General features: G+C 36.4%; 1 protein-coding gene across 14 annotated transcripts in view; it reads left to right on the top strand.

Annotated features, from left to right (window-relative positions):
* Window positions 1-13621, top strand: part of ERC2 (ELKS/RAB6-interacting/CAST family member 2) — a 557034-nt gene that overhangs the window by 244818 nt on the left and 298595 nt on the right. For 10 of the 14 annotated variants that reach the window (XM_075432855.1, XM_075432854.1, XM_075432857.1 and 7 more), the window contains 3 exons: window positions 8499-8639; window positions 9192-9332; window positions 12776-12811. In XM_075432855.1, coding sequence (XP_075288970.1) covers window positions 8499-8639; window positions 9192-9332; window positions 12776-12811 — 318 coding nt within the window. The remainder of the gene's footprint in view (window positions 1-8498; window positions 8640-9191; window positions 9333-12775; window positions 12812-13621) is intronic. The other 4 variants (XM_075432864.1, XM_075432866.1, XM_075432867.1 and 1 more) reach the window with 2 other exon arrangements.

Raw genomic sequence — 13621 nt, forward strand, 5'->3', positions numbered from 1 at the left:
GCTTTGTGATCTGGAGTATCCTGTTCTTTTGTCTGTTAAGCAGAGCCTAACTGAAGAGCCAACAGGCAGGGACTCTACCAACCCTTACCATGGCTTGCTGTTAGCACTATTGGTTTCCTACACTTATTTTATAAGAGAAACTGTATTTCATTAAAAAAATGGAGAATTACTTTTTTTTTTCCTTTAAAATTATAGGCCTTTAGTTTGAAAATACCCAGCAGAAGGGCTAAATCTGGACTGTTTAAATTAGTGGCAACATTCTTACCAGTTTTAGTGAGGTCAGGGTTTTTCTTCCAGTTGATTTTGAATACGAGGTAATCCAAATGAATTTATATGCCAAAAAAATCAATACAAGTATCCACTTTTTACAGATCACAGATCTTAATGTGTATCACTTAAATATGCACAGGTGAGTGCAACTAATTAAAGTATTATGTGCTATTCTGCAGTGTGTAATCCTATGAAGATATTTGTGACTGTATATGACTTTAAAATGCCAGTGTGGTGTTGGCACTAACACCTAAAAAGCTAATGTTGGATTTTTTATTTCTTTGTATGTTTAACCACCTTACTAACATTTTCTTGGTCAACAACAGTGAAAAAAGTTGGCATTACTATTATCACAGAATCACAGAATATTAGGGGTTGGAAGGGACCTCTGTGGGTCATCTAGTCCAACCCTCCTGCCGAAGCAGGGTCACCTACAGCAGGCTGCACAGGACCTTGTCCAAGTGGGTCTTGAATATCTCCAGAGAAGGAGACTCCACAACCTTCCTGGGCAGCCTGTTCCAGTGCTCCATCACCCTCAGAGTGAAGAAGTTCTTCCTCATGTTCAGACGGAACTTCCTGTGTTTCAGTTTGTGCCCATTGCCCCTTGTCCTGTCGCTGGGCACCACTGAAAAGAGTCTGGCCCCATCCTCCTGATGCCCACCCTTCAGATATTTGTTAGCATTTATAAGGCCCCCTCGCAGCCTTCTCTTCTTCAGGCTGAACAAGCCCAGCTCCCTCAGCCTCTCCTCGTAGGAGAGATGTTCCAGTCCCCTCACCATCCTTGTAGCCCTCCGCTGGACTCTCTCCAGTAGCTCTTCATCTTTTTTTGAAGTAGGGAGCCCAGAACTGGACAGAGTACTCCAGATGAGGCCTCACTAGGGCAGAGCAGAGAGGAAGGAGAACCTCCCTCGACCTGCTGGCCACACTCCTCTTGATGCACCCCAGGATGCCATTGGCTTTCTTGGCAGCCAGGGCACACTGCTGGCTCATGGTTAACCTGTTGTCCACCAGCACACCCAGGTCCCTCTCTGCAGAGCTGCTCTTCAGCAGTTCCGCCCCAAACCTGTACTTCTGTGGCTTCATATGGGTAATTGTGCTTACAGCATTTATGCGGTAAAGAAAGTTACACATTTTGTTCATCTTTCACTGCTAATCTGGATGCAGTGCTCACCCATCTCACAGCATATTATTAAAAAATGACACAAAGTACTTTTTAATCTGTTTTTCCTCCTTGTAAACTATCTTTTCTGGATTAGTCTATGTTGTCACTTTCCCAAAATGCCCGTAGAGGCAGCTGACAGTTTAAAATGGTCCTTTAACAATCATGCTACTGTTGTCAATGTAGAAAGCAGAGTGAGTGTCACACTGCAAACTTGCCAGTTCTCCTGTGCAACTGAGCATGAAGTAGATTGTCAAAAGCCAAAGAAATCTTGTATCCCATTTGCTGCCTCAGTATTATCTGCAGATATCTTCAGAGAAAATGCACTTATGCAATACTTCTTAGCTGGGGTAATTTGCTAAGTTGCAATCTGTCTTCAATTTTAATGTTAGTTCTGTGTTGAAAATATTATATTAATGGCAGTTTGCCAGGGCTCATAGCAGAAGCAGCTAGAATGGAGGCATGGAATAATCATATATAATATTCTTCTCACTACCAGAAATAAAAAAGAGTAAGAAGTACTAGATTAAAACCTAATCCAAATTAATGAGTGGTAATTAGTTGTTTTCAAGTCATTTTGTACCAGTACCATTCTAAAATCTGTTGAAATAAATACAAACTAATAAATAAATGTAAAAGGTTTTATAATTTTGCAAAAGTTTTGTATGCATCTGAAAATAAAATATTCTATTATTGTCAGACATAAAAACTGTAAAATTTTACTCAACTCAGGATGCTCCATTATTTTTGAATGTCGTAGTGAGGATTTGTCCCAGAGTTTGTTTAATAATTGTGCTATAGAATTTCTTTGTGTATGTGATAACTTGAAATGGGACAACACTAGAGACCCTGATGGATATTTTGCGTCAAGCTTTATTTGATTGCTGTCATTAAGGTTGAAGTCTGATAAATGATTCTAGTTTTAATGTTTTGGAAAGTTTAGATAAACTTAGATGCTTCTCTGAAACGTGTTTTTGCAATTCATGTCTACTTCATATGGAATTGCATGGATGTATATGAATTTTAAAAGAATCGGTGTGATTGGTGGTTTTTCCAAGTGGAATTGATTAGCACTCACATGGGATCCCTAAGGTTGAGTTCTGTATAAAGTAGTGACTTTGCTTACATACAGTCAACTGAGAATGGCGTCTTTCCTGCAGTGTTTGCAGGCTACTCCGAGACATGTATATGACAAATACCATGGGATGTTTTCCTCTGCCACAGAGATTTCTGTGTTTTTGCGGCTGATGAAGGTGATTGTATCTTTTGTAAGCCAGTGCTTTTGAGAAGTGTCTTGAAGCTGAGTTGTGCTGTGGTTTCTGGTGACCGTTTCAATTGCTTATGGAGAGACTGTTACAAGAGTTAGGTGGCACTATATAAAGGGAAGTACTCTATACATTAGTGATAGGCTTGCCATTCTGTATTACTTCAGAAGTGCTACTTTGTTAATTTAAGGAAAATAGGCACATAATTATTAAATAACAGCCTTTTTCTACAAGTGAGCTTTGCAACTTTTAATGTGTGACCCGTCACTCTGGGTGATTTCCCACTACTGGGAAATCTTTTAGAGTTGAGGAATGATTAGTATATTAGATAAAAAACAGAGGAGAAAAGCAACATTGCAGAGCAGAATTAACATGAGGTTTTGATAAACAGGGTACTTAGAGCGATAGACCCGATGAGGAGGAAGGTTCCAAGGTGAAAGCATCTCTTTGTATGATTTTCATTGTTTATTGTGCAGAGAAATTGTGCACAATTTCTTTCCCATTGTAAGTTTTGATGCAGTGAAAAGCCAGACTTGAAGACTCAGTAGTCAGAAGGCCACACCTTCAAGGGTAGGTTACTCAATCTTAAGTGTAGTCTCTGGGATGTACTTACACATTGAAAGAAGCCAGTCGGCATCTTCTAGAAGTTCCAAATGAACTACTCTGTCGAGCTCTCTTGTGTCTTCTGGCAGCTTAATACCTTGACAAGTTTATGTATACATGTGTGTCTTACTCCTGTTTGTGTACAGCTTTCTGATTCATCCTAGCTGCTCTCAGTGAGTAACCTTTGTTGTCCCGGATCCTGTCTGCAGTAGCATTCTTAAGACCTACAGCCTTTATCAATAGTTACTGACTTTTCCCACTGCGAATACTGGTAGAAATGTGGAATAGATTTTTGTCCAAATGGGACAAAACAAGAACTCTTAGTGATAGTTGCGTTGCAATAAACAAAAAATTAATTTACTCCTAATAAAAGTTTGAACATTAGACTATGCAAAACTCCTATCAGCTTCCTTGATGTTTTAACAAGAAACTTTTCAGAGAATATCTCAGCTCTTGGACTGGTCCAAAGCAGCTCAAGAGGTTGCTTTCATGAAGCTGATATTTATAAAGTTGGTCCTACTGTAGCAGCATACAGCAGATAAGCAACTGAGTATGTCTGATAATAGAGCTATATGCTGTGGCAATTCAGTTCCTGCTTCTGTGATGAAGTGCAAATAGATTAGACCTGTGAGGTCCTAGATTAGTGCATATGGAAAGCTTGCCAATGCAAATAAGACTGAAACAAGAACACATTGTTGGGATATCCGCAAGTTAGCTGTTAATCAAGTAAAACATGGTATATTAGGCCCTTTTAACACATTTTTGACATTTAGCCTTATGCAGCTGACAGATAAATTAGTCTTCTTTTGTGATTGACTGAGAAAAAAAATGTATACTGTTCATTAATAAGATGAAATAGTGTTATGTTTAATTTGTTACAGGAGAAAAAAAAGTCATTTAGGTAAATAAATCTTCAAGAAAGATTTGGTATAAAACTGAGTCTGAATATAACTGGGTGGATTCTGAATGGCTGTTAAACTATTCCACATAGTGTAGGCTGGCATTTTAACGTTAATATTCAAAAGATTTAGAATTAATATTATTTGTTACTAGGAATAAACTTGAAGTTATTTAGTATCCCATATCATCCCTTTCTTGCACAATCTATATAGCCAAAGCCAACTAATAGTAAAATTAAAAAAACCCACCTAAAACCTAGTCCATTTGCTGCTGGTTTGCCATTTCTGTAATACTCAACAGTGTTGCTGTTGAAGGACCTTTATTCTGTATGAACACATTTCTGCCTGAAATCCTGCCAGGTATGAGTCAAAGGAAGCTGTTGCTGTTGGGCTGGGTGCAGTCAGGAGTCGCATACAGTTCCAGGGGTCTTGGTGCGTAGGCAGCTGGTACTGTTTTGGAAACAGGTTACATTACAGGTAGCCTGCTACCTTTAGTTTTGACCATATCTTTTTTAGTGTGTGCTAAGTGGAACGTAGTATGTCATCGATGTGTATTTATTTCTGAATGAAATAAGTAGGGATACAAGTTCTGTATGAGTAGTTGTTTTGGTTTCGGCTGCCGCCGGCAACAAAAGCGCCACGCGGCCGCCCCTCCCCACGCCGTGGTGCGAAGGAGAATGAAAAGAAAGAGGCAGAAACCAGTGGGTCGGGATAAGGGCAGTTTAACAGAACAGCAGACAGAGGGAACAGGAACAACAACGATACAAATAAGGAGAACAACAACGATACAAATAAGGAGAAAAACACGACAAAACAGAACGCAGAACAGACCCGCTCTCCCGGACAGGACCGGCGCCGCACCCTCCCGAGCGGGGAGTGAGTCCCCCCTGCGCCGCCCCCCCACCGGAACCCAGCGTGATGGCACACGGTATGGAATACCGGGCTCTGTTTGGCCAGGTGGGGTCAGCCCCCACCCCCCGCTGTGCCCCTTCCTGGAGTCCGGTGAAAATTAACCCTGTCCTGGCCAAACCCAGGACAGTAGTCAACACTGTTTTCTGTGAATATTCTTATAGTAATGCTAATTTGGTAAGATGTATGCCCCGTTAGCTAGATTATACAAGGGCGTCCCTGATGTCAGGGGAATGCTAGATGCAAAGTGAAAGTAGCACTGTGAACTTCCAGCCCTTTGAAGAGGTTTTCCTTGGGAACTGGATAACAAAAAATAAATATACTAATATTCTTATTACAAGATTATTCAATATAAAGCAGATTATTTTCTAAGGTCTGAAAGATTCAAAATACATTTATTTACAAACTTAAATATAACTACTTATTTGGTAAAGATCTTTAATTGTTTAAAACCTTCTAATAATGTTAAACATTAATTTTAGTAATACATGTAATCACATTATGAAATACTCAATGTGAAGCGTTTTAAAAAATTTTGACTATTGGTGAAATAAATTATTACAGCTGGAAGCCAATATTATATAACTGGAAGAAAAAAAAAAAATCTGTCAGAGGAACATAAATGTTTGAAATGGCTCTAAAAGGAATATATTTGAAATACATCACGTTTTCAACTTAGGCCTAGTTTCACATCCAATAATAGACTAGTCATATAGCAAGCATCTATGAAGATTAATACCCCATATCTGCTTTTGATACTTGAGTTTAACAGGTGACCCTGCTTCAGCAGGAGGGTTGGACTAGATGACCCACAGAGGTCCCTTCCAACCCCGACCATTCTGTGATTCTGTGATGTTGCATCATAGCTTACATTTTATGTTTAAGCATAATACAAAAGTAAGTTAATTTTAAAATATTTAAAATAAAGATAAGGAAGTACAAAAATTAAGATTTAAATTAAAATTCTAATAAGCTTAATTTCACTTACACTGGGCCCTGCAGTTAGGTCTCCAATAAGCAAATGGAAACATTAGAGACATTCCAGAGAAGTAAAGATCAATATGAGAAGCTGAATTTTTCTGTTTCTTGAGTTGGCTTTTAAATATTTTCGGGGAAATGCATAACCCATTAAAGTCAAATTGATTGAAGTGTAGTCAAGTTTTAAATCAGTAATTTAAAATAATAGAAGATTTATTCAGTTCACACAGAAACTGATTATCGGTTTTAAACTTCATACATGCAGATAATATGGCATTTAAGTGACAGGAGAATGAATAAACGGGAGATCTTCAACAGATGCTTAGTGAAAGGCAGATATATAAAAACTGAAAATACAAGGGGGCGTTTATGGAAAACTTCCCAGCCTTCTGAAAACATCAGGTGTTCCATTTTCTATTAAGTAGATCCTTTGCTATGCAGTATGGAAGGAGGAACAGACAACAAGCAGAGGCAATGGACAATTGTCAGCAGAGTTGCTGCTTGGTGTTACAAAGGGATGAATTGTGAAAATGGGGAGAGAGAGACTGAGCAGAAGAGAAAGAAACAGCCAGTGTTTGAGGTACAGAATCTAGAAAATGTCTCTGCCTATCCCACAGAATCAGTGAGACTGGAAAAGACCTCTGGAGATTGTCTAGTCCAACCCATCTGCTTAAAGCAGGGTCAACTAGAGCAGTTTACTCAAGGTCTTGTCCAGCTGGATTTTGAATATTTCCAAGGTTGGAGACTGCTGGGATGAACACCAGCCTTGAGTTTAGGCTCTCTTTTCATGCACAGAAGCGTTGACAGTGAGCTTTTTGCAAAATATGCATTGAGCTTTAAAAAGCACAGAAACAATCTTTGGAAGATCCTCTAGGACTTGGAGGAACATCTGACCAAGTGTATGGAGAAAATGAACAAATAACCAGGATTGTCTCAATAACAGACGCTTGTTAAAAGTGCTGTTACTACTTCAGCTAACTTTGATAATGAATTTTTTCCTTTTCATTATAATGACTAAGTTTATTACAAATCAGAATGGGTTATACAGCTGCTGAAATGTTGTTTGCATTGTATGGTTTGTTGAGATACAATAACCACAGCTGAGAGTAGATTGATATGGGCAAAGGTAAACTCGTAAAGGTAATCTAAATTGTATGTGTAGTGTGTGTGTGTATATATGTATCTCCAGTGTGTGTGTGTTTGTATATGTATGGCAGTATAAGGAATCATAGACAGAGGGAATTGGCATGAGAGTTTTCTCTCTTACTAGTACTATTAGGCTTCCATCAGTCTTGTCCAGTTCTATGAAATAGTATTTCAAGTCTTGTTCCCACTCTTAAACTCCTTCTTGGAGATTTAAAGCATTAGTACAAAACGGCTTAAATAGGATCCATGAGCACGCTGATGGTTCTACCTGAGCCAGAACTTCATCAGTGAGGAAGTAGTTTTGTCCCATGTAGGTTTAATTTTCCTAAATGGTGTTGCTTCCACTACCCCCCGACTAGCACTTCCAAAAGGACACTAGTAGTTCCGCTGATGCTCTGCTTAAACTGACCTATCCCCAATTCAGATGCAAGTCTAGTGGTTATTTTATTTTACTCTAAATATTTCTCTCTGATTATTATATGCATGCTTCAAGTATTGGTAGAATGTGATTTTGATGAATGTAATCAAAGCTTAACAAAACCATACTACTGCATCTGCTTTTCACGTTTCGTCGTTTGAATTCTTGATGCAGTCCTTGACTGGTGATTTTCAGCAATCCTTATGATAGTAACTGGAAGTCAATAAAGTGGTTGAGTTTAAATATGTGTAGAGTTACTGTTAATTAGATGGAGAAAAATCTTCCTTTGGATATCAGAAGTTTTATCAGAGCACTTTTTCTGTGTCTTGGATAATTTCTTTTTTTGTCCTCTCAAAATATAATACATGTAAACTGTAAGTTACTGATAGTTAACAAGTGACTGAATTCTAGTTAGGTTTGGAACCTTGGGAACTTCTTACAGCCACTATAGAGGCTGCTAGCATTCCAAAAACATAACCAAATTCAAGCTGAGTAAACCAGTCATGGCCTCTCTGTTTTGAACTTTTATTCAAGACTTCAATTGCTTATGAATACAGGACATACATTACTGAGATGGATAACTTTCCATATCTGTCGCAACACTAAATATATTCATATTAGTATAGATAATAATATAATGAAGTTTCTGTACTGTGTTACTCTTATCATGTATTTAAAACCTTGATCTAATGCTTTTGAAATCAGGGGAAATCTTGCATTGGCTTTAATACCATTAACTCTACTTCTGACGGCTGATTTTTCTAAGTGCTAGTTAATGTAAAGAAATTTTATTCTGTCTTTTCTTAAAGTGATTCCCAGCTTTTCCATTTTGTAATTCTTTCCCTTGTTAGGAAAGAATAATAGAGCGCTTGAAGGAGCAAAGAGAGCGAGATGACAGAGAAAGACTTGAAGAAATTGAATCTTATAAAAAAGAAAACAAAGACCTGAAGGAGAAAGTTAATGCTTTACAAGCTGAATTGACAGAAAAAGAGGTCAGTCTTTTCAGTAAAATCTATGTTCTGCTATCTATATCATGATGAAACAAAGTGCATCAGGATTACTCGAATCATTTTAAATACTGAAATTCTGCCACTTCAGTGGTCAGCTTCTGAACTGCTGTTTTCTTAAGCTTCTTCATAGCCCTCACTTTTGTACATAAAATATTGCTTCAGTTTTTTTGTGTAGTTGTGTGTCATTATCTCTGCTTTTTCCTTTACATAAGCCTCCAGTAGTCTCAAATATTCCATTGTTACTCCTGTTTTCATATGTCAGTTAGAACAACAGACTTCAAAGTAATTGTACCTCCAGAATATAATGTCAATTTTTCTGTTTTATGAATGTTTCTGTGTTTCACTGCATGCCAACTCCTGTGATTCCAATTGGTTGTATTCTCAAAATGATGTCTTTTGCTATTGATGCTTATCTTTGTGTCATTTCTTTTTGGGGAAGGGGAGGGGGAACAGGATCCGAGTGATTACTAAGTTGGCAATAAGTTAGTGTCCTGATGACTAGGAATTAACTTTTTACTCTTGGTCGTTTTTCAGTCTAGTTTAATCGATCTCAAAGAACATGCATCTTCATTGGCATCAGCAGGGCTGAAAAGAGACTCCAAACTTAAGTCTTTAGAAATAGCCATAGAACAAAAGAAAGAAGAGTGTAGTAAGTTGGAAGCACAGTTAAAAAAGGTAAGTTCCATCTTCAAACAAACAAACAAAAACAATCAGAAAAACAAACATCAACATCCCACGCCCTCATTTTGAAAATACAAGCTTATTTACTCTTCTGGAGTAAATGTAAAAGATACCCATTTTATGCTGTTTGATCCTTGCATCGAATACTGCTAACTTTTCCTGAAGAGGCTTGTACCAAAGCCACTAGTGAGCCTCAGAAATTATCTTGAATACCTATATGAGGGAATTCTGAGAAGCTGCTACAAATAGATGAACTGGGAGCAGGACATTGGCGGGAAAGCAGAAGGGCAGAAAGAAATTATCAAAGCAGCAATTTGTAGGCATATGATTTTATACCGCTATTAGAAGTAGACTGAAATTTTTGTAGCATGGGAAAAAATTAAAGGCTCGTCCAAGAAATGCTGTACTTCCTAATCAAAAAATATCTGCTTCCAAAACAGAAACTCTAGCTAGGTTTTTATTTTGTCATTTTTTTGGCTTTGTTGGTGAACACGTGTTTGTGATAATTAAGTGAAATAATGCATAGTTTATCTCAGCTAGCAATTCAGTGTTTCTGTTCAGCGAGTAGTGGAAGCAAGCACTTAAAGAAAAACATACCAATCCTATATTTTATAATGTGGTTTTTTTTAAATTGATGCATTAAAATAGTTTTTGCTTAAATGATTTGCAAGTTTATTAATGCCTTTTCTACCATACATTGTTTCTTTGGCCTTTTTCTGTGTCATTTGGTAATGTCTGCTCTCATTGTTTGAACCCCAGTCTCATGACATATTTGATGGGTTTAGGCATTATGTTTGCCTTCTAAGTCTAATTCGTGACTAAGTGTATGTCAAACATTATTTTTTTATATTGATATCTAATGTTTCATTTTCTAGAAAAGAAAATTTATTTGTTCTATGAATGTTCCCACAGTTAGGATAATATTCTGACATTCTTTTTACCCAGGTTTAGTAGCATCCTGCTCTGTGCTTAAGCATTGTTTTAATAGCCTTACTTGTGAAGAAGGTATTGCAAAGTATAAAGGATACCAGAGTGTAAACCTTATACCTCTATTATTTTTTAATTCAGAATGAATATGTGCAATTAGGTGCCTATGTTACATATTTAGTTGTGGAGAGGAAGGAAAGTAATACTTTTCAATGAATAAATACAGAAGCTTTTAATGGAAACACAACTATATCAAATGTTTGACAGCTTATAAATGCTATTGATGTCAGAATTAAAATAGCCAAAGAAGCTGTTTCTCTGGAAGTCCTTTATTTTTTCTTTTGTTAGAAAATGTGTTTGTTTACTTTGCACTTCACTACAAAATATACTTCATTACAACCTGAAATACCTGATTTTCTTAATTTAATAAAAATAGTTTAAAAAACCCCAAAAGCACAGATCAGTGGAAAAAAAAAAATCATAATCCTCTTGAAGGACTTGCAACCCTAAGTCAATCTTTTATGACTGTACATATAAACACATCATATAATCATGGAAAAATAAGCACTTATAAAAGACAGAGAGTGTCTGGGACATCTTTTGTTCCCTCTGTATAAATACAAAGGATTATTAAATGAAAGGTGAAAACATAATAGTTTTATTATATCAGAAATACAGCATGAAGCCCCAATGGAAATTCACCCAACATTTGCAGGAGACCAGGTATTTCCACAATAAAATGTAGTTACAGCCTTCCTTGTGGACAGTTTAGTTAAACAGAAACAGTGACTGTTAATGATAGTAGAGTCCAAACACTTATTTTCAGTTCACATTTTCTGTAATAAAATACTTTATGTTCAAACCTGTAAATATCCTGTGTTAAAAGTAATTGGTCCCCAGAAAACTACCTTCACCATGTTTTCACTCCTTAGGAAACTAACTGAAAGAGAAATCTGGGTTATTCTTGCATATGTCTGAGTTTAGAGTAGGAGGGAAGATCAACATAGTTTGGAGTAAATTAGCCTGCATGTCCCATAAGTGTGCTTATGTATGAACATTAGCCACTACGGAAGCTAAAAGGAATGGGCAAAGTTTATATCTCTCTTTCAGAAGTGACTCCAAGGGGCTGCTTGTTACTTTGAGAAATTTGAATTTAGCTTACACATTACTTCTCTCTCTAAAAATATCGTAGAGAAGGCACTTTTCATTATAGTGTCATAAAATCATTACAGTTTAATGTTGAGATATATGTTTTAGTAAGTTATACTAATAAATATGAAAACAGTATTCTGTGCACATTTGGTAGGAGTTAATTTTCCGTGAGCACTAATGGTAGTGAGTACTATGCCTGAAAAAACCCTAGACATGTGCAAGGGCAGGTACAAAGAAAATCTAGAAATTAAAAAAAAAATATAAATTTATAGTTTCTCTTCCCTTCTTTCCTCTCCTTCCTGTTTTTGGAGAGAATAAGATTAATTTATTGATAATAAAGATGTTTTTGGCTGGGTCTGATTAGATCCAAATATTTTTCAGTATTACATAATTGGATTGTTTGCATTTCAGCAGGAGAAAACATGCTGATTCTAAATCCACTGTTTCAATTTTATAGGGTAGATATATTTCAAAAAATAATAAATAGGTTATTCATAAATATTAATCATTCACAATACTGTGCTGTATTTTGGTACTCAAAATAAGGTTTAAAACCATGGACAAGCTTATTGAAGTCTTTGTGACAAAGATTATGGATTGAAATTCGTAAAATTAAAAAAAATCATAAACTCCAGAAGAATGCTTAATGCTACTTTGTGCCAAAATTGCACAAACTTTTTGTTGATTTGCTTGGTATTGCTACTAGTGAAAGAGCAGCAGGAATTACCTAATAGGTAGCTAAGTGTTTTATACGTGTGTGTGTGTGGGTATATGTATGTATAATCTTATTATCCACTCTAGAATTTTCTACTTTTGTTGTTTTTCATTATCTTAAATTTACTTGCTTACTGACATTGCTAAAGTACTTTTTGCCAAGCTGTACTGTTCGAAAGTCATTCCGCATAGAAAATTCAGTCTTGTATTAAACAAGAGGAATGTAATAAATTTAATGATACAATTTAATTAATCTTTTATTATTACCGTCTTTGAAGCTTTGGTGATAAATTGCAGCCTCAGCCAAAAGCACTTCTCATGATTCATTGCTTGAGACCAGCACTTAATGTATCATCAAAAGTGGACACCTTTCTTTATTTCATGGGTTATTTAACTTGAGAAAGGGGAAGTAACACAAACCTTAAATTTCTTACTCCAGCTATTCTTTTTTAGGAGCCAAAGTCAACATTTATGTTTCCCCAGTGCCTCTCACTTTCACCAAGGAATGTTTAGAATCTTAAATTTCTACTTTTTTATGACAAGTTCTGTGCAAATGCACTGGTTTTGTTGAGCTAATGCTGTTTTCCTGGATCTTTCCTTCTTTTCCTGTCTGTGCTTCACTCCCTTCCAACTTTGCAATGTAGCAAGCTGAACAGTTGTTCAATCAGATGTACAATCCAGTAAGTTCTTTTTTAAAATGCCCGCTGTAACATATGAAAGCATGAGGATCCATTACCTTACTGTGTTGTGCTCTTCCTCTGTGGAGCTTTGCGGAATACTTCTGATGCTCACTGTGCTATATTCATTATATCCAAATAAATGAACCTTGTGGACTTCAAGGCCATTTAAGAATATGAAGTGTACTAAATAGGTACATAAAGTATTTCTGAGAAAACAAACATCCTAGCCTTTAGGTCCTCAACTTCTCCATTAGAGAAAGCATGCAGGTGATTCAGATTTTTTTTTTTTTTTGCTTAGCTATGCTTTTTAATTCCTCCTCTGCAGTACTTTATTTGATCCTTCAAATGTAAATAACCTCTAATTTATTCAGTTTATCTTATGTGACTGAGTTGATCATGTGAATAATAATATCTAGGAAGTGACTGATGCTACTGTCAAAAATCTGTACAATTAAAATAGTTCAGATCAGTTTTTACGCCTATAAGACTGTATACATTCAGCACATATATATTAAGAATATGGAAATACTGTATTTAATCAAAGAAAATGCTGACATATAAAATGATGAACACAAAGAGCAGTGTTTGAAAAAGCCAAACAGTATTGCTTTGGCTTGTTTAGCACTATTATTCTTGCCAATGTCTGCTTTGATTGCACAATATCTACCCTTTTGACTTGACTATGTTCCTTTTTCAATTTGAGGAAGAGCAGCAACAAACACTCTCTCTGCAGAGAACAGTTTTCATTTTTTTTGCTGAGACTGTTAAATGTAATGTGCTGTGAGCATCGCAGGACAGAAAAAATGATGT

The sequence above is a fragment of the Opisthocomus hoazin genome, chromosome 11 (assembly GCF_030867145.1).
Source record: "Opisthocomus hoazin isolate bOpiHoa1 chromosome 11, bOpiHoa1.hap1, whole genome shotgun sequence".
Taxonomy (NCBI): domain Eukaryota; kingdom Metazoa; phylum Chordata; class Aves; order Opisthocomiformes; family Opisthocomidae; genus Opisthocomus; species Opisthocomus hoazin.